This window comes from Leguminivora glycinivorella, chromosome 3, assembly GCF_023078275.1.
Source record: "Leguminivora glycinivorella isolate SPB_JAAS2020 chromosome 3, LegGlyc_1.1, whole genome shotgun sequence".
In the NCBI taxonomy this organism is placed as follows: Eukaryota; Metazoa; Arthropoda; class Insecta; order Lepidoptera; family Tortricidae; genus Leguminivora; species Leguminivora glycinivorella.
The window spans coordinates 7,759,678-7,787,562 of NC_062973.1; the positions used below are offsets into that span (position 1 = coordinate 7,759,678).

Here is a 27,885-nt window from a genome sequence, read left to right on the forward strand (position 1 = left end):
GGTGTTTAACTGAGTCAAAAAATACTTCGCCTCAAATTGTTACCCACGCCACTTGTCTTTTTTGACCTCCTTTAAACGCCTGTTGCATAAGAAAAACAAACGGATGATTTATTTTTTATTTTTCTGATAACTAGCTACGGATATAAGGAAGGAGGAGATAGGCGCATCGGAGTACTAGTCGGCCTAGTACAAGAGAGGAGGAAACATTATCTAGCCTGCGAAACAGCCGTCCCTTTTTGATAAATACTTACATTTTGCACCTCGCACTCGCAGGACTGAGATTTTGGGGAAAGGTAGAAAGCATTGCACTTCGCTGCTACCAGCACGATTGGGGATAACAGGGAAATGGAATAGCACAGGTGAGTTTTGGTAAGTAATATGCTAAAATTGATTACATTTACAAATGCTTATGTTACGTTTAGTTAACACAATCATCATAAATCGCCGCAGATGTTTACAATTTTATGGGTCTTAATTTATGGTAAATTTTATGTTTTTAACCTTTTGAACGCCAAATACAGCAAATGACGTCAACGGAAAACCGTGCCACTGACGCCACGGGGGTAAATTAAGGATGGGTAAAGAAATTATGCTAACATAAAAGTGGCGTCGTGGTCACGATTTTCCGTTTAAGTCTCTGGCGGCCAAAAGGTTAAACTGTCTCACAAATACTTTGTTTGGTGTTACTTTACCCTAAATAAGGGTCATTGGAAAAAGGCATGACAATCCATAACTTTTATGAACAGAATATTCTGACATTTGCGATATGCATTCGAAAAACTTTAATAAACGTTGTTGATATTGCCAAATTGCGGGAGCATGTGTGCACAATTTCAATTAAATTAATTACCTAATACAACTAACTAACTGATAACTTATTTGTCAATCAAAAATTCAGTAGTTACATGACAACACACGTTACATTACGTTACAAGTTACATACTAGAAAAAAATACATTAACAATAATATTATGCTTTTGCTTTCAAAGGAGCGTGAGTGTGCTGATAAAGCGCGTTCTTCTCCCTGAATCGGTCCAAGTATTTTAATATTAGAAGTCAAATCTCATAGAGCAAAACTCTTGTCCGGGCAAAGCTATGGTGGCGCCATCTAATGCACACTTGCATTCAAGTTGCCAGCTACTTCTTCGTTCTACTGCATCTGGAAAAAGTAAATATTGTATCAACAATTTACATTATCGTTATTAAAATTGCATTCCACTATTACTTATTAATAATACGTTCGGGTATGGAACATATTTCTACGCCGTTAATGAAGATGAAGACAGACAGAGGGCGCTGGGTTACCAAATGCATTTTTAACGACTACTGTGTTTATTTCATATCTCCTACAGACTATGTAGTACGGGTGCCGATTTGGGTGATTGCCAAATCAGACTTCTGTTATATCAACTGAAGTAGATAAATTACATACCTAGCGACCCTAGCGACCGCTCGGCTGAGTTACTGCGATTCTTCCTCATTCCACGCCTCAGTATTGACCCTGCAAACAAACAGTGATTAATTTATTACTTAACTAACGCCCATGGACGGCGTTTCTACCTACCTACCTACCTACTTACTATGTTACGAGTACTGTGTTTATTTCATATCTCCTACAGACTACACTGCTGGTGCAGATTAGAAACATAATGATTCGCGTCAACGGTGACAGACGGTTTGACGCATCATAGTAAAATCTAGTAATGACAAGGGTGTATTTACGATACCATGCGACGGGTTCTGTTTAGTTGAGTTGCAGCCGGTAGGCGCCACCCACGCGTCGTACTCAGCTAAAGTAGATATCAGATTTTTAGTTTTATCCTACGACTAAAAGTAAAGTACCTTTCTAACATTTCACTTCATTAGCTACCTGTAGGCCTAGCACATGATGGCCGCGAGAGTATGTCGCCGCGAGATAGACTACCTGTCCTTATGTCATTAATACAGTTAGAAGAAGACGTGTCATCTATCTCGCGGCGACATACTCTCGCGGCCATCATGTGCTAGGCCTACTGATCTGTAAATAGCACTGACACATGTTGTTCCGGCTGAGTAGGCACTTTTTTTTGTCTGATTGTTCCCCAAGTAAATAAGTTTATCACCAAATCAGACTTCTGTTATATCAACTGAAGTAGATAAATTATGATTTAGCAATAAAGCCTTTCTTACTTTATGTCGGAACCACCTGGCAGGTGTTATGAATGACAACTGTGACTAAATAATAAATCAATGAAAATTAAGACAGACAGGGGGCGCTGGGTTACCAAATTCATTTTTAATAGATTACATACCTAGCGACCCTAGCGACCGCTCAGCTTGAGTTACTGCGATTCTTCCTCATTCCACGCCTCAGTATCAACCCTGCAAACAAACAGTGATTAATTTATTACTTAACTAACGCCCATGGACGGCGTTTCTACCTACCTACCTACCTACTTACTATGTTACGAGTACTGTGTTTATTTCATATCTCCTACAGACTACACTGCTGGTGCAGATTAGAAACATAATGATTCGCGTCAACGGTGACAGACGGTTTGACGCATCATAGTAAAATCTAGTAATGACAAGGGTGTATTTACGATACCATGCGACGGGTTCTGTTTAGTTGAGTTGCAGCCGGTAGGCGCCACCCACGCGTCGTACTCAGCTCGGTTTAGCGCCTGCGCCTGTGTGAAATGCGAAAGTAGATATCAGATTTTTAGTTTTATCCTACGACTAAAAGTAAAGTACCTTTCTAACATTTCACTTCATTAGCTACCTGTAGGCCTAGCACATGATGGCCGCGAGAGTATGTCGCCGCGAGATAGACTACCTGTCCTTATGTCATTAATACAGTTAGAAGAAGACGTGTCATCTATCTCGCGGCGACATACTCTCGCGGTCATCATGTGCTAGGCCTACTGATCCGTAAATAGCACTGACACATGTTGTTCCGGCTGAGTAGGCACTTTTTTTGTCTGATTGTTCCCCAAGTAAATAAGTTTATCACCAAATCAGACTTCTGTTATATCAACTGAAGTAGATAAATTATGATTTAGCAATAAAGCCTTTCTTACTTTATGTCGGAACCACCTGGCAGGTGTTATGAATGACAACTGTGACTAAATAATAAATCAATGAAAATTAAGACAGACAGGGGGCGCTGGGTTACCAAATGCATTTTTAATAGATTACATACCTAGCGACCCTACCGACCGCTCAGCTTGAGTTACTGCGATTCTTCCTCATTCCACGCCTCAGTATTGACCCTGCAAACAAACAGTGATTAATTTATTACTCAACTAACGCCCATGGACGGCGTTTCTACCTACCTACCTACCTACTTACTATGTTACGAGTACTGTGTTTATTTCATATCTCCTACAGACTACACTGCTGGTGCAGATTAGAAACATAATGATTCGCGTCAACGGTGACAGACGGTTTGACGCATCATAGTAAAATCTAGTAATGACAAGGGTGTATTTACGATACCATGCGACGGGTTCTGTTTAGTTGAGTTGCAGCCGGTAGGCGCCACCCACGCGTCGTACTCAGCTCGGTTTAGCGCCTGCGCCTGTGTGAAATGCGAAAGTAGATATCAGATTTTTAGTTTTATCCTACGACTAAAAGTAAAGTACCTTTCTAACATTTCACTTCATTAGCTACCTGTAGGCCTAGCACATGATGGCCGCGAGAGTATGTCGCCGCGAGATAGACTACCTGTCCTTATGTCATTAATACAGTTAGAAGAAGACGTGTCATCTATCTCGCGGCGACATACTCTCGCGGTCATCATGTGCTAGGCCTACTGATCCGTAAATAGCACTGACACATGTTGTTCCGGCTGAGTAGGCACTTTTTTTGTCTGATTGTTCCCCAAGTAAATAAGTTTATCACCAAATCAGACTTCTGTTATATCAACTGAAGTAGATAAATTATGATTTAGCAATAAAGCCTTTCTTACTTTATGTCGGAACCACCTGGCAGGTGTTATGAATGACAACTGTGACTAAATAATACTTTTGGATGTCTCAATGAAAATGGAGACAGACAGGGGCGGTAGGTTACCAAATGCATTTTTAATAGATTACATACCTAGCGACCCTAGCGACCGCTCAGCTTGAGTTACTGCGATTCTTCCTCATTCCACGCCTCAGTATTGACCCTGCAAACAAACAGTGATTAATTTATTACTCAACTAACGCCCATGGACGGCGTTTCTACCTACCTACCTACCTACTTACTATGTTACGAGTACTGTGTTTATTTCATATCTCCTACAGACTACACTGCTGGTGCAGATTAGAAACATAATGATTCGCGTCAACGGTGACAGACGGTTTGACGCATCATAGTAAAATCTAGTAATGACAAGGGTGTATTTACGATACCATGCGACGGGTTCTGTTTAGTTGAGTTGCAGCCGGTAGGCGCCACCCACGCGTCGTACTCAGCTCGGTTTAGCGCCTGCGCCTGTGTGAAATGCGAAAGTAGATATCAGATTTTTAGTTTTATCCTACGACTAAAAGTAAAGTACCTTTCTAACATTTCACTTCGTTAGCTACCTGATCTGCTGTAAATAGCACTGACACATGTTGTTCCGGCTGAGTAGGCATGAACTTCTGTTATATCAGCTTAACTAGCTAATAAATGATGATTTTTAGTAATAGTATATCAATCAATCAATCAATCAATCAATTTATTTGTTAAACATAGGTACAGTACATAGTTGTTACAAAATAATTTCTTAGTATCACTATGTTTTACCAACATTAGGTATACAAATTCATTAGTGGTTGTGAAGTACATTAAATACTTAATAAATATAAGTAACATGCAAATATCAGTAATCAGTAATTCTTTAACAAATGCAAATATTTTCTATTAACCATTAACATATTCCAGTTCAACATTATATAATTAAGAATTGTAATTAATAATAATACTCAAATACTCGTGTTGTCTCTTTTATATTCTTCGATTGAATAGTATGCTTTGTGTGATAAGAACGTAAATAGTCGTTTCTTAAAGAGTTCGATGTTGTCTATGTTTAAGATACTATTGGGTAAAATATTATAAATTTGTGATGCCATTCCAAAAATACTTTTAGATAACAATGCCGTTTTAGTTGATATGGTGTTTGCAATCTTTCCTTGTTGGCGTACACTGTTAAAGCTATGGAACTGATTTTTATTTTGTTTAATATAACATGCAATTTCATAGATATATAGGCATGGGAAAGTCAGTACACCTAGTTTAATGAAATGTTGTTTACAAGAATCAGTTGGAGGGATACCACATACAGCGCGCACACATTTTTTCTGACTTTTAAATACCATTTCACGATCGGAACAATTTCCCCAGAACATTATTCCGTATCGTAACGTTGAGGTTACGTAGGCGTGATATGATGTGAGGACCGCTGACTGATTTACCAACTTACGTAAGTTATACAGAGCATAGTGATATTTGTTTAGTTTATTACAAATTATTTCTGCTTGATTTTCCCATGTCAACTTATTATCTACTCTTAATCCTAAAAAGTTTGTCGTTGTCTTTTCCTCTATTAAAGTGTCATTATATGCTACAGTTAAATTGTTCATTTTATTAGTTCGTTGCTCAAAATTCATTATTATAGTTTTGTCAAGGTTTATTTTTAAATTATTATCATCAAGCCATGCAATTACTATATCTAAAGTCCTATTTATGTCCGATTGATAGATGCTTATGTCAACATTTGCATTTTCTGCTGAAAAAATTACCGTACTATCGTCCGCAAAGAGGACCATGGGGAATTCGATAGCTCTAGGTAGGTCGTTTATATATATTAAAAATAGTAGGGGCCCCAGGATGCTTCCTTGTGGTACCCCGTACTTTATATCTCTAAAATCTGAAGAATATGTAACTTCGGTTTTTGACTTGACGCATAGTTGGCTAACTTGTGTTATCTGCTTACGGCCGTCAAGATAAGATTTTATCAAGACATGCGCATTTCCACGTACTCCATATTGAAAAAGTTTACCTAGTAAAATATTGTGATCAACGAAGTCAAATGCCTTTGACATATCCATGTAGAGAGCGCTGACAGGAATCCTTCTATCTACATTAAACATAACCGATTTTAGCATGTCATAGATGGCCATGTTTATGGAACGGTTCTTCCGGAAACCTTTTTGTTCATTCGCAAGTAAGTTTTTTGTTTCGAAATATTGATAGAGCCTATTATATATAACTTTTTCAATTATTTTAGAGAAATTGGAGAGCAATGCTATTGGGCGGTAATTCTTGGGGTTCTCTTTATCTCCTTTCTTATAAATTGGTTTCACAATAGCTATTTTCAAGATTTCTGGGAAAATACCGGTCTCTATGCAAAGATTTACAATATAACAAAGTGGATCAGTGATAATATTAGAGGACTTTTTGATGATCTTCGTTGATATGTCATCATATCCAGTACTGTTAGTGTTTTTTAAACTACTTATAATCACACGGATTTCATTAGAATTCGTCGGTCTTAAAAAAATTGAGTTAGGCGTGTTCTTAATTAGGTTGCAAGGACGACTGTTATTATTGTCATTGGTTTGACTGCGATTAACGTCTTTGTGAATACTTTCGATAAAGTAGTTGTTGAATGATTGAGCGATATCTAAAGGTTTAGTTACCATTTGTTCCCCAACTTTTATCTGCCGTATACCTTCATTTGGATAACTTAGTTTGGGTCCGTTAATAATGCTCCATGTTGCTTTAGACTTGTTGGTTGAGTTCTGTATATAATAGTCATTTTGTGATTTCTGTGTTAACTTGATAATTTTTTTGAGACGTTGCGTATAGTTTTTTAACTTTATTTTGTTATTTACACTAGGTTGTAATCTATATTGCCAGAGCATTTCTCTCTTTCGTTTACAGCACCTTTTTATGCCTTTAGTGATCCACCTCGGCTTATTATATGATGTTACTTTACATTTTATAACAGGGAAGCATAAATTATAAAAGAGTTTAAAATCCTCGAAGAAAGAGTTAAATGCTTTATTCGGATCTTCGGTTTTATAGACCTGCTCAAAACTTAACTGTTGCAAGCATTCTATGAACTTGAATATATTCTCCTCGCTAAACTGTCTTTTTATAACGAACCAATGTCGTAGTATACAAGTTTTTTTAACTGGGCATTTCATGATTTGGGCTGTATGATCTGAGATTGCTAAGTCTATAACTTTGGCTGTTCCCCCTCGAATATTATGAATTACGTTGTCAATGCATGTATTGGAGCTGAGACGTGTTGGTTCTGCTATACCTATTTTAAGATTATAACTACACAAAACGTTTTTGAATTCCTTAGCCTGTTTAGTATTCTTTGATATATCTATATTAAAATCCCCACATATAATTACCTTCTTATTATTGCGAATACAAATTTCATACAAAATAGTGTCAAGTTTACTAAGAAATATGTCAATGGACTTTTTGTCATATTTTGGTACCCTGTAAAAGCAAATAACTACTATTCCATGCTCAATTGACTCTATAGCAGAACATTCGATCACATTAACAATTGAGTGTTTCATAATTTTATCTAAAACTATATATTTATGATTATTCTTAACAAGTATACATGAACCACCGTTTCTATTATCTCGTGAAAAACATGCTGCTAAATTATAATTATAAAGAACCAATTCAGCTTCATCTCCTATTTTCATATTGTGTTCCGTAAAGCACAACACATCCAAAGGCGTATTAGAGTCCTTAAATTCTTGTATATGAACACTTAACAAGTCTGATTTATTTATTAAACCATTTACATTTTGATGAAGCAAAAATATGTGTTTATAAACGAAAAAATTCTGACTGGGAATTACTTTGGTCTGATACTATCTCTTTTTCCTCGAAATCTTCTGAAACCAAGGCTTCTTCACTATGCGTCAAGGCTTGTCCATTACGAGATTCAGACGAATGTGATTCTTTATCGGGCTTCTGAATGAACTCCTCTCCATTTATAAAAAGGCGATTGTTTCTAATGACAGCGTGCTTTCCCTCCCTACGTGCATTAATAAGGTTTTGTCTTAGTGTCATCCTTTTTTTGAGTGCGTCACTATCTAATACTTCCGATACGGCATATCCAGTATTCCTAAAGTAAAAAGCATTATCCAGTACGTAGTTTTTCATTCGTTTGCTGATCAATTCAACAATCAAGGGTCGGCGGTTTCCTTTCTTGCCAACTCTTTTCACATGATCTATAAATCCATTTATATTAATATTTAAAATATCTCCAAATATAGAATCTATTCGTAGGCAGATGTCCGACTCTGTTTCTCCATAAAATTCGTCTACTCCATAAAGTACAAATTTCTTTTCATTTTCATTATTATATTTTTTTGTCATTTGTGTAGTGTTTAAATTTGCTTGCAAGTCATGTAGTTGGTTTTTGATTTTTTCATTCTCATTTTCTAGAAACTTTATTTTGTTATTAGCAATTTGTAGTTGTTCATTAAAACTCTCCTGCCTTGATGTTATTTCATTATTTTTCTTGATAAAATCCTGTGTTAGTCTCTCAAGTGCCGAATTTATTTCCGTGGTTATTAACGATTTAATAGTATTGTTGTTTAGGGTTAATTTCTGGTCCAGTAAATTACTTATCTGTTCTAAGGTAACATTCGGTAAGCAGTTTTGGCTTTCAGGTTTATAACTGCGTAGAGTATCTCCTAACAAACTTTTTGATTCGTCATGAGATAGCAGGTCATCAATTGACATGTCAGTGTTATTCTGGATTGTAGAAATATCATGTTGTCGTCTAACTGGTGTGCTGTCGTTTTTTCGCCTGGTCGTAATGTTAGCACATGATGGGCAGCGCCACATACGTCGGAGGCCTTCAACATTCTCTACGTAATATAGTTTTGTCATGCCAAGACATTCGTAGTGATATGTGTCTCTACATGCAACACATTTTAATATCTCAAGGTTATTGATAATGAGATTCTGACACGCTTTGCACTCCATTTTTACGTATTTTATATTTAATAACAATTTTTCTTAGTATAAACTCCGATAATCCAATTCGGACCGATTACTCAACGTCCAATACGGACATCAAAATGACAGCTCGTATATGTGAAGTCAGCAAACAGCAAACATGCTTGTGTTATGCAGCAGTAGAAAAACGACTGTGACACTGGTCATATCGTGAGCGCTGATTGGCGGGTAGAATTAATGTGCCTTCAAAAAGCTAAGCAAGCCGTTGCGTGTAATAATGTTTTGGATTAAACTCACGGTTCCGTCGTAATATTTTTGTCGATTTATCACAATTTAATCACTTCGGTCGTTCTTCGTAAATTGTAGGTGTTTCGTGAGCCAAAATATGTGTTTTACATTATTTCCGTATTTAAAACTGCAGGAGTAAACAAACACACGTCTTGTTCGGTGAGTGCGCTTAGGCGTTTTTTGCGTATATCTATTACTGTTAAAGGTTTTACCTTATGTTGGAATCACCTGGCAGGAGTTATAAAGAACTAGAGTAGGTACTGCTTGAGCCACTACTGTTTGAGTAAGTGCTGCTTGTTGCTTCATGTTAACTATCTAGCTCCCTGTCAATGTAATCATGTAGTCCTAGTCCACCTTCGAAAAAAATAGTACCTGCTTTTTCGAATCCGATTTTCTCTCCATGTTACTAACTTAATGTTTGTTTATTCCAAAGGCAGCGATACACTCGATCCACTAAAACGTGGTTAAAATACACACTATTCATAGTACATATTATGAATAATCAAAATAAACATGGTCATGTTGTCAATATTTTGCCGAAAACTGCAAAACATCGAAATGTCACTCCTCTATGATTTTCCGTTTCACGAAATAATTTCGGATTCTGAAAATTTTTCAAACTTATCTTTAGTTACAAGACAAAATAAACAATAATAGTAATGCAAAGATTCAATTAAATAAAATATCAATGTATTGTTGTTTTGTACTTGTCTTTACTTCTTCTAATAAAATTAAACAAATTAGTTGCGTCAAACAAATCGCTATTCAAAAATATTTTGCATGATCCCCAACGCACGAACGTTGCGCGAGCGATTCGTCTGAGACGGACGTGACGTATTCGTTGCGCCATATTTGAATGATCACTCAGTTTATTTACTAATACAAATACGTATTCTTTTTCTGTTTGATTTTGTAAGATTTATACTAATTTTGTACCTTAGGCATCTTTACAAGTACATTAAATTCCAAAAATCTAAGCAGGTAGAATGCACCGTCATTTCCTCATAAAATGTTGAAATTAGCGCCTTTTCATAGGACAAAATCGTTTGCCAATAGGAAATTTGTAGGTAATTACGATATGTACGTATAAGAATCTTCTAGTATTTTGAATTTCTTTGATTAGTCGGTTTTGGTCGATGCTCTCGGTTGTTTCGTTTGTGAAAGCCTTTCTTACTTTATGTCGGAACCACCTGGCAGGTGTTATGAATGACAACTGTGACTAAATAATACTTTTGGATGTCTCAATGAAAATGGAGACAGACAGGGGGCGGTGGGTTACTAAATGCATTTTTAATAGATTACATACCTAGCGACCGCTCAGCTTGAGTTACTGCGATTCTTCCTCATTCCACGCCTCAGTATTGACCCTGCAAACAAACAGTGATTAATTAGCGCCTGCACCTGTGTGAAATGCGAAAGTTAGTCTCTTATCTTTATCTGCATGAACATTTCCTTTACATCTGCCGATACTGCCACGCCGTGTTGACGGAAACGCATGATGACGCCGGGCAGCGACTGCAGCAGATCGGGGCCCGCGAGAAGCATCTCGTTAAGGCTGCGGCCGTGTGAGGTGGCCGCGGCGTCATGGACTAGCCGTACCGTATTTGTAGGTAATTACGGTATGTGCGTATAAGAATCTAGTATTTTGAATTTCTTTGATTTGTCGGTTTTGGTCGATGCTCTCGGTTGTTTCGTTTGTGAAAGCCTTTCTTACTTTATGTCGGAACCACCTGGCAGGTGTTATGAATGACAACTGTGACTAAATAATACTTTTGGATGTCTCAATGAAAATGGAGACAGACAGGGGGCGGTAGGTTACCAAATGCATTTTTAATAGATTACATACCTAGCGACCCTAGCGACCGCTCAGCTTGAGTTACTGCGATTCTTCCTCATTCCACGCCTCAGTATTGACCCTGCAAACAAACAGTGATTAATTAGCGCCTGCACCTGTGTGAAATGCGAAAGTTAGTCTCTTATCTTTATCTGCATGAACATTTCCTTTACATCTGCCGATACTGCCACGCCGTGTTGACGGAAACGCATGATGACGCCGGGCAGCGACTGCAGCAGATCGGGGCCCGCGAGAAGCATCTCGTTAAGGCGCGGCCGTGTGAGGTGGCCGCGGCGTCATGGACTAGCCGTACCGTATTTGTAGGTAATTACGGTATGTGCGTATAAGAATCTAGTATTTTGAATTTCTTTGATTTGTCGGTTTTGGTCGATGCTCTCGGTTGTTTCGTTTGTGAAAGCCTTTCTTACTTTATGTCGGAACCACCTGGCAGGTGTTATGAATGACAACTGTGACTAAATAATACTTTTGGATGTCTCAATGAAAATGGAGACAGACAGGGGGCGGTAGGTTACCAAATGCATTTTTAATAGATTACATACCTAGCGACCCTAGCGACCGCTCAGCTTGAGTTACTGCGATTCTTCCTCATTCCACGCCTTAGTATTGACCCTGCAAACAAACAGTGATTAATTAGCGCCTGCACCTGTGTGAAATGCGAAAGTTAGTCTCTTATCTTTATCTGCATGAACATTTCCTTTACATCTGCCGATACTGCCACGCCGTGTTGACGGAAACGCATGATGACGCCGGGCAGCGACTGCAGCAGATCGGGGCCCGCGAGAAGCATCTCGTTAAGGCTGCGGCCGTGTGAGGTGGCCGCGGCGTCATGGACTAGCCGTACCGTATTTGTAGGTAATTACGGTATGTGCGTATAAGAATCTAGTATTTTGAATTTCTTTGATTAGTCGGTTTTGGTCGATGCTCTCGGTTGTTTCGTTTGTGAAAGCCTTTCTTACTTTATGTCGGAACCACCTGGCAGGTGTTATGAATGACAACTGTGACTAAATAATACTTTTGGATGTCTCAATGAAAATGGAGACAGACAGGGGGCGGTGGGTTACTAAATGCATTTTTAATAGATTACATACCTAGCGACCGCTCAGCTTGAGTTACTGCGATTCTTCCTCATTCCACGCCTCAGTATTGACCCTGCAAACAAACAGTGATTAATTAGCGCCTGCACCTGTGTGAAATGCGAAAGTTAGTCTCTTATCTTTATCTGCATGAACATTTCCTTTACATCTGCCGATACTGCCACGTCGTGTTGACGGAAACGCATGATGACGCCGGGCAGCGACTGCAGCAGATCGGGGCCCGCGAGAAGCATCTCGTTAAGGTTGCGGCCGTGTGAGGTGGCCGCGGCGTCATGGACTAGCCGTACCGTATTTGTAGGTAATTACGGTATGTGCGTATAAGAATCTAGTATTTTGAATTTCTTTGATTTGTCGGTTTTGGTCGATGCTCTCGGTTGTTTCGTTTGTGAAAGCCTTTGTTACTTTATGTCGGAACCACCTGGCAGGTGTTATGAATGACAACTGTGACTAAATAATACTTTTGGATGTCTCAATGAAAATGGAGACAGACAGGGGGCGGTAGGTTACCAAATGCATTTTTAATAGATTACATACCTAGCGACCCTAGCGACCGCTCAGCTTGAGTTACTGCGATTCTTCCTCATTCCACGCCTCAGTATTGACCCTGCAAACAAACAGTGATTAATTAGCGCCTGCACCTGTGTGAAATGCGAAAGTTAGTCTCTTATCTTTATCTGCATGAACATTTCCTTTACATCTGCCGATACTGCCACGCCGTGTTGACGGAAACGCATGATGACGCCGGGCAGCGACTGCAGCAGATCGGGGCCCGCGAGAAGCATCTCGTTAAGGCTGCGGCCGTGTGAGGTGGCCGCGGCGTCATGGACTAGCCGTACCGTATTTGTAGGTAATTACGGTATGTGCGTATAAGAATCTAGTATTTTGAATTTCTTTGATTTGTCGGTTTTGGTCGATGCTCTCGGTTGTTTCGTTTGTGAAAGCCTTTGTTACTTTATGTCGGAACCACCTGGCAGGTGTTATGAATGACAACTGTGACTAAATAATACTTTTGGATGTCTCAATGAAAATGGAGACAGACAGGGGGCGGTAGGTTACCAAATGCATTTTTAATAGATTACATACCTAGCGACCCTAGCGACCGCTCAGCTTGAGTTACTGCGATTCTTCCTCATTCCACGCCTCAGTATTGACCCTGCAAACAAACAGTGATTAATTAGCGCCTGCACCTGTGTGAAATGCGAAAGTTAGTCTCTTATCTTTATCTGCATGAACATTTCCTTTACATCTGCCGATACTGCCACGCCGTGTTGACGGAAACGCATGATGACGCCGGGCAGCGACTGCAGCAGATCGGGGCCCGCGAGAAGCATCTCGTTAAGGCTGCGGCCGTGTGAGGTGGCCGCGGCGTCATGGACTAGCCGTACCCATCGCCATTCGTCTTTCTTCGTGTAATCTTCGATTTCTGCTAGGCGGTGTGCGACTAATGATTTGCATGTGCGTGGCTCAGAGCGTATCCATGCCAGGGCTGCGCGCGCGTCACTCCAGTATGTTTTCTTGTCGATCTCGAAGTCGTGTTCGCTCCCGACGTCCGCGGCGAATCGCACGCCTAGGACGGCCGCTTCAAGTTCCAGTCTAGGCATCGAGACCAGGCGTGTGGGCGTGACTCGGCTTTAGGCGCCGGCCAGAGCGAATTTTGTTGTACCGTCGGCTCGGGTCACACGCCAGTATACAGCGGCGGCGTAGGCTTCTTCACTCGCATCGAGGCAGGTGTGCAGCTCGTACTTGGACACACGGGTTCGGTCTCGTAGCATCTAGGTATCGATAGGTCACCGAGGTCGCGCAGATGCTGCAGCCAATTTCCCCAGCATTCAGCGCCACGTCACTTGCATGACCCTCTTCGTGGGCGTCGTTACTGGCGAGATCAGGCCCAGCGGGTTGAATATTGACATGATAATGCTGAAGGCTTCTCTCTTCGTCGGGGGGCGTTGACCTTTGATCACTTCTGGCGGCTCTCGTCTCGTATTGAGTTTGAAACGAATGTTGTCCTCTCGCGTGTCCCATAGCTGGCCGAGCGTTTTTTCTATCTCGCTCCCGCCGATAAAGACGGTGACGCCCTCTCGGTCTTCCTTGCCGATGACTACGGGGTCGTTCGTCGCCCAGCCGCGTAGCTGGAAGCAAGTCTTCTTATGTACGTGGTTTACTTCGCTTGACACTCTCTTCTGCCGGGTCGCCTTCGCGTCGATCGCCTCGCCACAGGAATCGCAGTGCGTCGCGGTCCTATTCTCTTATCTTTATCTGCATGAACATTTCCTTTACATCTGCCGATACTGCCACGCCGTGTTGACGGAAACGCATGATGACGCCGGGCAGCGACTGCAGCAGATCGGGGCCCGCGAGAAGCATCTCGTTAAGGCGCGGCCGTGTGAGGTGGCCGCGGCGTCATGGACTAGCCGTACCCATCGCCATTCGTCTTTCTTCGTGTAATCTTCTATTTTTGCTAGGCGGTGTGCGACTAATGACTTGTATGTGCGTGGCTCAGAGCGTATCCATGCCAGGGCTGCGCGCGTGTCACTCCAGTATGTTTTCTTGTCGATCTCGAAGTCGTGTTCGGTCATACGCCAGTATACAGCGGCGGCGTAGGCTTCTTCACTCGCGTCGAGGAAGGTGTGCAGCTCGTACTTGGACACACGGGTGCAGTCTCGTAGCATCTAGGTATCGATAGGTCACCGAGGTCGCGCAGATGCTGCAGCCAATTTCTCGGATGATGACCGATGTCAGATGATATTCTGCCGGGTCACCTTCGCGTCGATCGCCTCGCCACAGGAATCGCAGTGCGTCGCGGTCCTCTTCTCTTATCTTTATCTGCATGAACATTTCCTTTACATCTGCCGATACTGCCACTCCTAGGGTTGTAAATAGAAAAAAAACCAAATGTTTTTTTTCAGAATTGTGAAAAAAAACATGAAAAAAAACCGAGCACCATGGTTTTTTTTCTAAATATGGTTTTTTTTCAGATGAACAAATAATATGACAATAACGGTTTTTCGTGAGTTGTAACATGTTTCAATAACAAAAACGTACATTTTAACTCAATGAACATTCAGTATAAAAAGGTTTATTGGGGAATCCCCTATGCTGCGTGTAGCGTGGAGAGGCCGTGGTGTTGCCAACAGTAAATAGTGATAACTACCAACTACAAATTTCGTAAAACTTACTTTTATAAGACCAGAAATTAAAGTTATTTGATTAAATTCGTTTAATAGTTAACATTAAGTCTAAAAAACCTTATAAAAGTATTAACTACTTTGCAAATTTTCAGATTTCGTACTTTAGAAAAAAAACATACTCCAGAAAAAAAACTGTTTTTTTTCACGGTTTTTTTTCATGTTTTTTTTCAAGCCAGAAAAAAAACCGTTTTTTTGCAACCCTAGCCACTCCGTGTTGACGGAAACGCATGATGACGCCGGGCAGCGACTGCAGCAGATCGGGGCCCGCGAGAAGCATCTCGTTAAGGCTGCGGCCGTGTGAGGTGGCCGCGGCGTCATGGACTAGCCTTATCTTCGGCTTCTCCGGGTTGCAGACCGCGAAGTGGGGCAGGTACCAGGCTCTCCCGCTGGATGGTGTACTGCTTCTTCAGGGCCGGTCTAGAAGCGTCCGTCGAGGAGGCGTCGACATTTCTCTTCTAGTATTCTTAAGGCTTGCTGTTCTGGATCACTGCGGGGCTTCCTCGGCTCGATCGAGAGTGATTCGAGTGCGAGAGTTCTGCATCTCGTTCTCGATGTTCCCGCCGGGCTGTATGCGCGTAAGATGTGCGCAGCAGTAGGCCACGGGTGTCGCTCGTGAGTGGCGACAACCGTGTAGTACCCAGCCTAATAGCGTTTTAGATGCTACCGGCTGGTCGCGCCGTCCTTTTCTTAGCTTGCGCGACACGATGATCTCCCAGTTATCTTGTCCGAGCAGTATTACCAGCGTAGCGTCTTCATATGTCAACAGGTGCTTAGTCTTACGCAGATGCTCGCAGTCGTCTATCTCCCGTTCGCTGATCGTCTGAGTGGTGAAGTCGAGGCGCCCGGCCGTGTGTGCGCTTGTCACTAGCTACTCGTCCCCGCCGTGTTTGTTGCATATGCGGACCTCCACCTTCTTGCTCTTCTCGTACGCCATCTCGTTCCCGCCTACGCCTTGGACCCACATAGGTTCGGTGGGCCCGTTGAGGTCGAGGGCGGCGGCGATTGCGGAGTCGATGATGGTCACCGTCCTGCCTTCGTCTAGGAGCGCGAACGTGGCTACCTCTGCGTGCGGCCCCCGTAGCGGTACTGGCGCCATCTTGAGGTAGGCGCGGCTCGCCCGGGGCGCGGCGCTGGCGGCTTGCTTGACGGCTGTGGCCACGACTTCGTCGGACTTGCGGGGCTGCGGCGGCGACGGTGTCTGTCGGGGGCTTCTCGTGGTGAAGCAGCTTGTGGTGTCGCATAGCGCAGCCTTGATGGCCGCAGGGCTTGCCTCGGCAGACGAAGCGGCGATGCTTGCTGACGAGGCACCGGTAGCACATGTGCTTCTTCGCTGTCTCCCACCGCTCGTTCGTGCCCAGTTTAGTGAATTGCGGGCACGTCGGCAGGTGATGGGCTGACTGGTCGCACATCGGACAGGGTAACTTTTCTTCTTTTGTTTTCTTCACTTCGGCGACGGCTACGTAGGTACGCTCAAGCTTCTTCTTCGTGGCTCGCGCTTCCTTGGGCTCCGCTATGGTCCCGGGCGGGGCGTAGGGCGTGCACTTGTCGGCCTCGTAGTTGAGAAAGTCAGCGATCTTCTTTAGATCCGACGTATCTTCATCCCCTACGGCGTAGTCGTACCACTTGCTTTAATATGGGCGTTAACTTCTCCACTATGTTTCTCAGTAGCTCCGGGCTGTGGAGGTACTGAGGTTTCTTCAATATCTCGATCGTTGTCACGACGTTGGCGATGCGCCCGGCGAACGTGCACAGGTCGCGCGGGCTCTCGGCTAGTCGTGGCAGGGCCTTTATTATCTCCATCTCGTTCAGGAGTAGCGCGTCGGGTCTCCCGTAGCGGCGTTCCAGGGCCTTGATGACGTCGTCTGGACGCGGCTGGCTGATGAGGAGCGCACTGACGGCTTCTAGGGCGGCGCCCTTGAGGCTCTTCCGTATGCGAGCGACGTTCTCACTGCTTGAGAAACTCGGCACCGACTCGTTGTAAGCGGCTTTGAACTGTAGCCACTCGGTGCACTGTCCGCTAAACGACGGCAGGTCTTGCAGGTACTTCTTGTTTGATTTGCTCGCTTGTCGGGCGTCAGTCAGGGCTGCTGCGAGTGACGTCACGTCCATTGTCTGCTTGTGGTGTCGCGCGCGGTGCGCAGGGGGCCGCGCGGCGTGGTGTTCGACCGCGTCTTGAATCGGGCGGTCGAACCAATCGGCTAATCTCTGGGGGCCGAGGTCTTTTTCGTTATCGGAGTCATCACCGACGATGAGAGGTCTCTTCTTTCTTGTCTGATCTTCGCTAGCGTAGCTTGGGCTTCGATGCGCTTGAGCTTCAGCTCGGCTAACTTCTCCTTGGTCTCTAGCTCCGCGAGGAGCCTCTTGCTGGAGGCCTTGGATCGGTGTGACCGAGCGGGCTTAGCGCACCTCTTCATGCTGAGCGGAGGGGGCATCAGCTGTTTCTCGACGATCGTAGCTACGGTGCTGTACGGTGCTGGCGGCGGGCGTGGCTCTGATACCGGAGGTATCGGCGGGCGCGGCAGCGACGGCGGCGTCCACGGGCGCGGCCTCCTCTTGGACTGAGCTTGTTTCTTCCGTGGCTGCTCTTGATTCCGTCGTTGCTTCTATGTCCGCCGTGGTTCCCGTGCCGGTGTAGTAACCCGTAGCGTCGGTACCGGACGTCGGGGTCGCGCCCCATCCTTGTGGGGCGGTCTGTCGTCGTCGTTTTGGGGACGAAGGGCTATCCGGTGATTACTAGCCCTACCGCTACCGGCCGTTATCCAACCCCGAACATAACTGACGCCGGAGCGCGATCGGAGCGCGGCCGATCGCGCCCCCGCGTGTATGCCCCTCGCACACCCAGGGCTGCGCGCGCATATGCTCTCCCTAGCCCTTTGGATACTCGTCTTTATTCGTAAAAAACTTTATTTCTAATACAGTGGTTTTAATTCTTATTCCTAATTATTTATTTTATTTTATTCTAATTAGAGTCTTATTGGACTCTTTATTTTTCAGAATTACATAACTAAGTTATTGTTACAAGATTACAAATTTGAAACTTATTCTAACGTCCCTGCGTCGCTAATAGATTACATACCTAGGTACCTGGCGGCCGGGCAGCTTGAGTTACTGCGATCCTCCGCATTCCACGCAGCAGTATTGACCCTGCAAACAAGCACTGGTTAATTTATTACTTCACTAACGCCGATGGATGGTGTACTTACTATGTTACGACTACTGTATTTATTTCATATCTTCTACAGAATATAAGATAGTTAACTCAAGAACATACGATAGACTAGGCATTACTTCACGCTATGTTAGGGCAGTGTCGCGACGCTGGTCCTTTCGGACAAGCTTGGCTCCATTCGGCTCAGCAAAGCTATGTAGGTGGCCGTTAAAATAGCTATGTTTAAATTTGCAGCCAGCCTAACTAATAGTTGGTTGGGTAACTACCAGTCAGGCTGAAATTTTACCTTTGCTTCCCTCCCACCTGCACAATATCACGTCATGTATCAATCATGGTGAGCAGAAGTAATGAAAAATGAAAAACGAGGGAGGATTTGGATTATCACAGTGCATAGACAGCCATCTCTCGACATAGGCTTAAAACTTTTGAACCTCCGTTTTGACAATTTTGCCCATATTCTTAGCTTGATATGTGTTTAAAAGTCAAATATGAATATTAGCGCCATCTAGCCGAGTGTACCCCAAAGGTGTATCGCCATCTAGCTCACCGTACCTTTTTCTGTATGGTTTTGAGTACGTTTTTTTCTTAGACTTTATCGGTCTATACGGAGTTACATAAGTCTTTGGTAGAAGGTTAATTGTAGTTTAGAGCTTGTGTCCTCGCAGCAGCTACGCGGGCCGAGACGTGTCGCCGGCGAATACGGTCAGCAGATTCCTGGCATCCGTTCACCGTTTCTCTAGACCTGAGACAAACGATTCATTGAAGGAACGAGCAAATGTAATGTTATAGAATCGTCAGTCTTCATTATGTGATAGAAGTTCGACGTATAAGTTTCTGTAAAGCGAAACGGCGTGTGTTAAACCTTCACGACTTTCGTGTCAAACTTTAAGAGGCTCATAATGTAAATAATATGTTCACTTCTCACTTTTATAAATAAATAAAATAGTTTTCAAGATACGTGTACGATTTCATTTTTTCTGTAATATTCATTATAATAGCCATGTTTGGTGAAAATTTCATATTTATGTTGGTAAACTTCGGAGATAAGGGGGAACGGTATTTTTTTTTTACATTTTCTTTCAAAAAACATTTTTTTCCACAACCAAAAAATTATAAAAAATAGTTTTGATATGTACAATTTGAGCTCTTTCTAACGATACCCCACTTGACCTAGTTACTTGAAATTTTCAGTTTGCCCCCCCTTCATTTTGGCCATTTTCTATCGTTATATTAATTAATTTAAAAAAAAAACTTTCAACTTGTAGAGGTTCACAATGTTTATAACAATTCCAAATTTCATATCGATAGCATAAGTAGTTCTCGAGATATTTAACAATGTGACAGACGGACAGACAGACGGACAGAGTCGCACCATAAGGGTTCCTGTTGTACCTTTTTGGTACGGAACCCTAAAAATAAAACTTGAATGTTACAAAATCTCTATTTATGGTCTTATGTCGAATTTTGTAATTTGTTTTTAACATCAAGTAAATAAATTATACGACTTTAACTTATTTTCGAGTAATCCCAAGCAAAATTATTAATAATTAAAAAAATGTCAACATTTCATTAATAAAGACCTACAACAAAAAGTTAATAACTTATTAACTCACATGTTATCCTAGGCATTTGTAGCCTTTAAATCTGAGACTTCTTAATGTACACCGGAACACTTGTAACGGGGATACGGGTAGAGGCAGCGCTCGACTTCTCACTACAACGAAAGTTAGTGTAAATAAATGAAAACATAAGTAGGTAATAAAATAGTTATTTACCTATGTTATAATTCGATATTTAGTCACAGCGAGGCACGTCGCGCGGCGAAATTTAAATGTAGACTTGTCTCGGCCGAGCAGAACGCAGGCACTGCATCGGTGGAGGCATGTCTACATAGCACGTTCGACCCGTGAGGAAATCGAGTCTGGATGTGACTCGCTTTATGTGGATCCAGCTTTTTATGCATCTAGATTACTTATTAAGTAAGTTTATTTACCTTTCTGTTGAAGTCACCACAAACGGTCAGATGACACCGTGGTGATAGCAATCGGCGGAACGATGGACAGATGGCACCGCGGTGATAGCGAGCGGCGGGCGGCGGGCCAATGGACTGAGGGCACCGCGGTGATAGCGAGTAGCGAGCGGTGATTGCGAGGGGCGAGCGGCGCGGCGGTGGACAGATGATACCGCGGTTATAGTGAGCGGCGGGCGGCGGGCGGCGGGCCAATGGACTGAGGGCACCGCGGTGATAGCGAGTAGCGAGCGGTGATTGCGAGCGGCGAGCGGCGCGGCGGTGGACAGATGATACCGCGGTGATAGCGAGCGGCGGGCGGCGGGCCAATGGACTGAGGGCACCGCGGTGATAGCGAGTAGCGAGCGGTGATTGCGAGGGCGAGCGGCGCGGCGGTGGACAGATGATACCGCGGTGATAGCGAGCGGCGGGCGGCGGGCGGCGGGCCAATGGACTGAGGGCACCGCGGTGATAGCGAGTAGCGAGCGGTGATTGCGAGGGGCGAGCGGCGCGGCGGTGGACAGATGATACCGCGGTGATAGCGAGCGGCGGGCGGCGGGCGGCGGGCCAATGGACTGAGGGCACCGCGGTGATAGCGAGTAGCGAGCGGTGATTGCGAGGGGCGAGCGGCGCGGCGGTGGACAGATGATACCGCGGTTATAGTGAGCGGCGGGCGGCGGGCGGCGGGCCAATGGACTGAGGGCACCGCGGTGATAGCGAGTAGCGAGCGGTGATTGCGAGCGGCGAGCGGCGCGGCGGTGGACAGATGATACCGCGGTGATAGCGAGCGGCGGGCGGCAGGCGGCGGGCGGCGGGCGGCGGGCCGATGGACTGAGGGCACCGCGGTGATAGCGAGCGGCGGGCGGCGGGCCGATGGACAGACACCGCGATGATAACGCCAAGCAGCCAGTAGGGATACAAGTTTGCAGCGCTTTTATGCTCTCTTGAAAATAACCTAACATAGCCTACGTACCTAAATCTAAGCTAAACCTCTACTCTACCTACTACATAATCTACGCTAAACCTAATTTGCCTATTCTACACTAAACCTAAAATTATAACTTTCATGAACATGTCAAAATCACCTGTCGTATTTTTTTAACTTCGTTCTCACTGCAACAGTCACTGCACCCATTCACCAAACACCTTTCACACAAATCCCTTCCTAACAAAAACAAAACCCTTTCATACTTAGAAAACTGTAAATGATCGTAAAGACAGTGGCGTGGACGACACACCCGCCTGCTCGCTACTCGCTCGCTCGGTACGTACTGGTGAGAATGTACGCATATTTTTCGACGATGGTCCTGGAAAGAAAATAAGTACCCAGGTAATTTAACTCCGTCGTTGCGAAAGTTATAGGTGAATGGCAGTAACCTCCATAGCTGGGCATTAACTCGTTAATCCGTTAATCGTTAATTAACGAAGTTAACATTTTGGTTAACGGATTAACTTTTAAGTTAACTTTAAAAAATGTTAACGGATTAGTTAACTTCCGTTAAATTTCTTCGAGTCCGTTAATCGTTAATCTAGTTCCGCACGCGCCGAGTAAAACTTGCTCTGACCGCTACTGTAAAAGGCCGGAGTACGGCGAAACCTAGGATTTTCCCGAAAATTCACAGTCTACATATCAATTGGTGCCTTTGGATCACTTGTTCGAGACCTGCTAAAGTTTATTAGTCCTACTGCACCCATCACTAACCGCAAAACAGAATGTAAACCATCAGGCACGACGCATGGCACATAAATCGCGCAACCGACGCATCAAGCCAGAGTTCGGCGGACCGCGCTATCTATCAAGTTACCGTGGATCGTGCAGCTGGGATTTTTCAAGAGATTTTGGCGATCTTCGGTCTTTTACAGTAACATAATAAACGTACCCAAAAACTTAATAGTTAATAACTGATGCAACTAGCTACAGTAAAATGTTTTTTTATCACGATTAACGGATTATCGATTTAAAGTTAATCCGTCTTCCGTTAATTTTATTGAAATGTATCGCTTTAACGATTAACGAAGTTAAATTTTATAGTAACGGATTAACGATTATCGAAGTTAACTATTTGATTAACGGTGCCCAGCTATGTTAATAGGCTATACTTAAAATATGCTCCTCTACATACGCCGCTGACATGTATTTATTTTGATTTTTGCCCGATCAGTGAATTTTCATGTTTAGCATGCATATGTAAGGCATTAATAATAATTTAATAATACTACGTCGGTGGCAAACAAGCATACGGTCCGCCTGATGGAAAGCGGTCACCGTAACCTATGAACGCATGCAACGCAAACAGTGTCATGGTAAGAGGCATGTATCCATAACCTTTTGCTTTAGTTTTAGTGGTAAATTGCCTTTCATAACCTCTTTAAGGGCCCAAAACTTTTTCCATGTACATTGTACAGGATATTTTTCTATCCATTTCCATATCATTGTGATGTTTATTTGTATTTAAAAAGGTAAATATTTTGGTTTTTGGCTCATATTTCAAAAATTTGATAATATTAATATTTTCGGAAATAATCGCTCCTAAAGGAAAAAGAAGTGCGTCCCCCCCCTCCCTCTGACTTTTGATCCATATGTTTAAAAAATATGAAAAAAAATCACAAAAGTGGAACTTTAAATACTTTCTAGGAAAATTGTTTGGAAATTGATAGGTTCAGTAGTTTTTGAGAAAAATACGGAAAACTACGGAACCCTAACACTGAGCGTGGCCCGACACGCTCTTGGCCGGTTTGAATGAACGAATGAATGATTTTTAAAGTATGTGTAAGGGTGCGCGCCCATGGGCGACCAAGTTGCTCGTGCTTATGTGCGACTAACTAACTAAGCTAACTTATGTGCGAAATATCAAATGACATTTCGCACATAAGTTCCGAAAAACTTATTGGTACGAGTCGAAAATAACAGGCATAAAGTTCATCATGTCAGTGATTGTTTTGACATGAAGTAAGTTCACATTCGATGACGTCACTACACCGCTGACACCGTTTTTGGTGGCCAAAAAAATACACACATTTTAATAGAAAACACGTATACATAATACAGTTCTAATACCCAAAATCTAATAAATATGGGTTTTTATGTAAAATACTACAGAAGACAATCATTTATTGTGCCAAATTCGATATGAGTCTAGTAGTTGTATGCAACTAGCAGAGAAGGGCGCGTTTGATATTGAACTGCTGAACGAGATGAAGTAGTTTCGCAGATTTCGAGAACTCTGCCCGGGTGTCTCATCTCGAGTAGGTACCTAACGCTGGACTGGAGTGACGAAGCCCTCAAGGGAATTGTCGAAGAACAAAGCTGAGCGGTGTTTGTCATATGCCAAATCATTTTCATGAGTAACTAGCATCAACATTAATTAAAGTGAAGTTAAAAATAAAGTCACATAATTATGTTATGAGCAAGATGCCCCAAACCGATCGACGCGGAATTTGCTCTATTAGCCGACCAAAAATCACTAGTTAGTATTGATAAATTCCCATGTTCAGGCGTAAATATCGTATTGGACACATAAACAATGACACAGTACTTGCCTTGCAAACCGTTGTTTCTTTCGGTTACGGCCTTGAGATCGAGAAGTAGAGTGAATTCATATTTCCACTTGATATCTTCACTCAATTAAAGAACATAAGTTGACACAAGACTGTTTTTTTAGCACATTTACACAGTTAAATCATATTTTTACACAACGCGCCGAGTGCCGCGTGCCCTTTTGAGACGCAACTAGTGGTTAGAGTGAGTGCCGGCGTGTCGTGAAGGTCGCGCGGCCCGGTCGTTCGCAGTTTTCCCGCGCTATTTGAAATATGTGACCAATGGATGTGTTTTATTAATTATTATGCCTGTGCAAGTATGAAGAGGTTTAACGCGTCATTGTCGCTGAACACATGTTCATACTTATTACATGCACCTTATTACAAAGACAGAGGGCCTAAACTGGAATGACTTTCCTTTGAATTAGCGATAATTTTGGTCGGCGAATCACAAAGCCTTTGACAAATGCCGACTTCTGACGCTTGCTCACCGCGGGCGCTAAAGGATCCGCCATTTTATTTTTCGCCATGCGCTGTGATATTATTATGCAATTTAGTAGTACCTACTAGTACGTGTCGATATCAGTAGGTACCTAAGCTGAATTGATTCAATTGATTGAATTAAAAGGACATATTTTATTTTTAACCAAACTAATAAAAAGGAGCCGTTTATGGTACAGTCAGCCAAAAAAGTGGTATACCACTTTTCTGTAAAGCACTTTCTTGGTTCAACATGTGGAATCTTGAGCGTTGCGAGGGTGTCAAAGCTCGTACGTTAAACAATTTTTTCCACAGCGTGAAACATAAAAAAAATTCACCACACCAACACGAGGAAAATTTTAACTGGAAAACATTAAAATAAATCAAATTCGTCAATTAAGTAAACATTTACGATTCAATGTCATTATTAAAACGGCAAACTACTTTACCAGTGCGAATTAGAAGATTCTACCAACATAAAATAATGAATTAGGAAAAGAAGAGAAAAGTAAACAATAAAAGAGGAGCGCAACGATAGCGGTGCGTCGGACGAACGCCGGCGGGAACTAACGCCGTGGCTTGCGTGGGCGACGATCGCGCGATGGTCGCGCGACAGCGACGCGACGCGTACGAAAGCAAACCTTATCGTTATGGAAATATGAGACGCGACGGCGGCGGTCGCGCGATGGTCGCGCGACGGCGATGCGACGCATACGAAATCAATCCTTATCGATATGGAAGTATGAGACGCGACGGTCACGCAAGACACGGCGTAACGGGCGCGGATTGCGAGCGGAACGTTATCATTGTGCTCCGCTAACGCTAAGCTATCAAAACGCTTTATGTGTGGCGGAGGCTTACGACGCGCGGGGGCGTTTCGAGGGCGTTTCGCGTCGCCGAAATGCCATTCGGCTATGGGGCCTGGTTGGAAAAACATTCCAAAAACACAAAAGGTGTGACGTATGTAATTATTGAACACCTAAGTGACCGACCACACCAGACCGTCGCGTGTCTCGGGGCGCGCAACGGGCGTCCGCGCCACGCCCCTTCAGTGTAATTCAAAAAACGTCTCCTCAGTACATTTTGTATAGGAAAGACGTAAGACGCGCCCCAGGTGGCGTGGCGGCGGCGGGGCGCGCGCCGCGCCGCTTGGCGGCGCGCCTTACGTCCTTCCTATACAAAATGTACTGAGGAGACGCTTTTTGAATTACACTCAGGTGGCCAAGAGTGGCACTGAAGCTTTAGTAGTTTCATGTGTTCTGCCTACCCCTTTATGGGATACAGGCGTGAGTGTATGTATGTATGTATGTACTCAGGTGGCGTGGCGCGGACGCCCTTTGCGCGCCCCGAGACACGCAACGGTCTGATAGTAGGATACAAAAACAGTTCGTAACTCACCTTCACTTATCAATGAGATTGATCTACGAATCCGCTGTCCAAATGGCAATATGCAAAATGAGCCCAGTGCCACAGCAAACCACACCACATAATTTGTCTTAGGTCCGCCCGCGTCACCTTCATTTCTCATCAACGGTTGGCAACAACTGGCTTATTGATGTATGTCGCCTCGACTTACACTGATAAGGTATCTAAAATTACACATATTTTATTATTAGCTAGTTCAAAGGTATGTAGGTACGTAGGATACAAAAACAGTTCGTAACTCACCTTCACTTATCAATGAGATTGATCTACGAATCCGCTGTCCAAATGGCAATATGCAAAATGAGCCCAGTGCCACAGCAAATCACACCACTTAATTTGTCTTAGATCCGCCCTCATCAACGGTTGGCAACAACTGGCTTATTGATGTATGTCGCCTCGACTTACACTGATAAGGTATCTAAAATTACACATATTTTATTATTAGCTAGTTCAAAGGTATGTTGGTACGTAGGATACAAAAACAGTTCGTAACTCACCTTCACTTATCAATGAGATTGATCTACGAATCCGCTGTCCAAATGGCAATATGCAAAATGAGCCCAGTGCCACAGCAAATCACATCACTTAATTTGTCTTAGGTCCGCCCGCATCACCTTCATTTCTCATCAACGGTTGGCAACAACTGGCTTATTGATGTATGTCGCCTCGACTTACACTGATAAGGTATCTAAAATTACACATATTTTATTATTAGCTAGTTCAAAGGTATGTAGGTACGTAGGATACAAAAACAGTTCGTAACTCACCTTCACTTATCAATGAGATTGATCTACGAATCCGCTGTCCAAATGGCAATATGCAAAATGAGCCCAGTGCCACAGCAAATCGCACCACTTAATTTGTCTTAGGTCCGCCCGCATCAACTTCATTTCTCGTCAACGGTTGGCAACAACTGGCTTATTGATGTATGTCGCCTCGACTTACACTGATAAGGTATCTAAAATTACACATATTTTATTATTAGCTAGTTCAAAGGTATGTAGGTACGTAGGATACAAAAACAGTTCGTAACTCACCTTCACTTATCAATGAGATTGATCTACGAATCCGCTGTCCAAATGGCAATATGCAAAATGAGCCCAGTGCCACAGCAAATCACACCACTTAATTTGTCTTAGATCCGCCCTCATCAACGGTTGGCAACAACTGGCTTATTGATGTATGTCGCCTCGACTTACACTGATAAGGTATCTAAAATTACACATATTTTATTATTAGCTAGTTCAAAGGTATGTAGGTACGTAGGATACAAAAACAGTTCGTAACTCACCTTCACTTATCAATGAGATTGATCTACGAATCCGCTGTCCAAATGGCAATATGCAAAATGAGCCCAGTGCCACAGCAAATCACATCACTTAATTTGTCTTAGGTCCGCCCGCATCACCTTCATTTCTCATCAACGGTTGGCAACAACTGGCTTATTGATGTATGTCGCCTCGACTTACACTGATAAGGTATCTAAAATTACACATATTTTATTATTTTAGCTAGTTCAAAGGTATGTTGGTACGTAGGATACAAAAACAGTTCGTAACTCACCTTCACTTATCAATGAGATTGATCTACGAATCCGCTGTCCAAATGGCAATATGCAAAATGAGCCCAGTGCCACAGCAAATCGCATCACTTAATTTGTCTTAGGTCCGCCCGCATCACCTTCATTTCTCATCAACGGTTGGCAACAACTGGCTTATTGATGTATGTCGCCTCGACTTACACTGATAAGGTATCTAAAATTACACATATTTTATTATTAGCTAGTTCAAAGGTATGTAGGTACGTAGGATACAAAAACAGTTCGTAACTCACCTTCACTTATCAATGAGATTGATCTACGAATCCGCTGTCCAAATGGCAATATGCAA

General features: G+C 43.1%; 1 protein-coding gene across 16 annotated transcripts; it reads right to left on the bottom strand.

The window, feature by feature from the left end:
• Positions 1 to 27,885, bottom strand: LOC125242782 (serine/arginine repetitive matrix protein 1-like). 16 transcript variants are annotated; one of them, XM_048151722.1, is made up of 16 exons: positions 27,830 to 27,885; positions 25,970 to 26,160; positions 20,540 to 21,861; positions 20,160 to 20,260; positions 19,099 to 19,288; positions 18,454 to 18,521; positions 11,635 to 11,704; positions 11,087 to 11,156; positions 10,547 to 10,607; positions 4,377 to 4,458; positions 4,081 to 4,150; positions 3,478 to 3,559; positions 3,182 to 3,251; positions 2,588 to 2,669; positions 1,433 to 1,501; positions 1 to 1,159 (listed from the first exon to the last, which is right to left on the bottom strand). In XM_048151722.1, the coding sequence occupies exon 3, from the start codon at positions 21,514 to 21,516 to the stop codon at positions 20,566 to 20,568; it is 951 nt and encodes a 316-aa protein (XP_048007679.1). In that variant the 5' UTR covers positions 21,517 to 21,861; positions 25,970 to 26,160; positions 27,830 to 27,885; the 3' UTR covers positions 1 to 1,159; positions 1,433 to 1,501; positions 2,588 to 2,669; positions 3,182 to 3,251; positions 3,478 to 3,559; positions 4,081 to 4,150; positions 4,377 to 4,458; positions 10,547 to 10,607; positions 11,087 to 11,156; positions 11,635 to 11,704; positions 18,454 to 18,521; positions 19,099 to 19,288; positions 20,160 to 20,260; positions 20,540 to 20,565. The 16 variants fall into 16 exon arrangements, with proteins under 16 accessions (XP_048007679.1, XP_048007684.1, XP_048007678.1 ...); XM_048151727.1 differs by having other exon boundaries at positions 4,372 to 4,458; XM_048151721.1 differs by lacking the exon at positions 10,547 to 10,607.

Bases quoted from the DNA above. Each gene is read 5' to 3' on its own strand.
- LOC125242782 (XM_048151728.1), bottom strand. From the start codon at position 21,516: ATGTTAGGTTATTTTCAAGAGAGCATAAAAGCGCTGCAAACTTGTATC.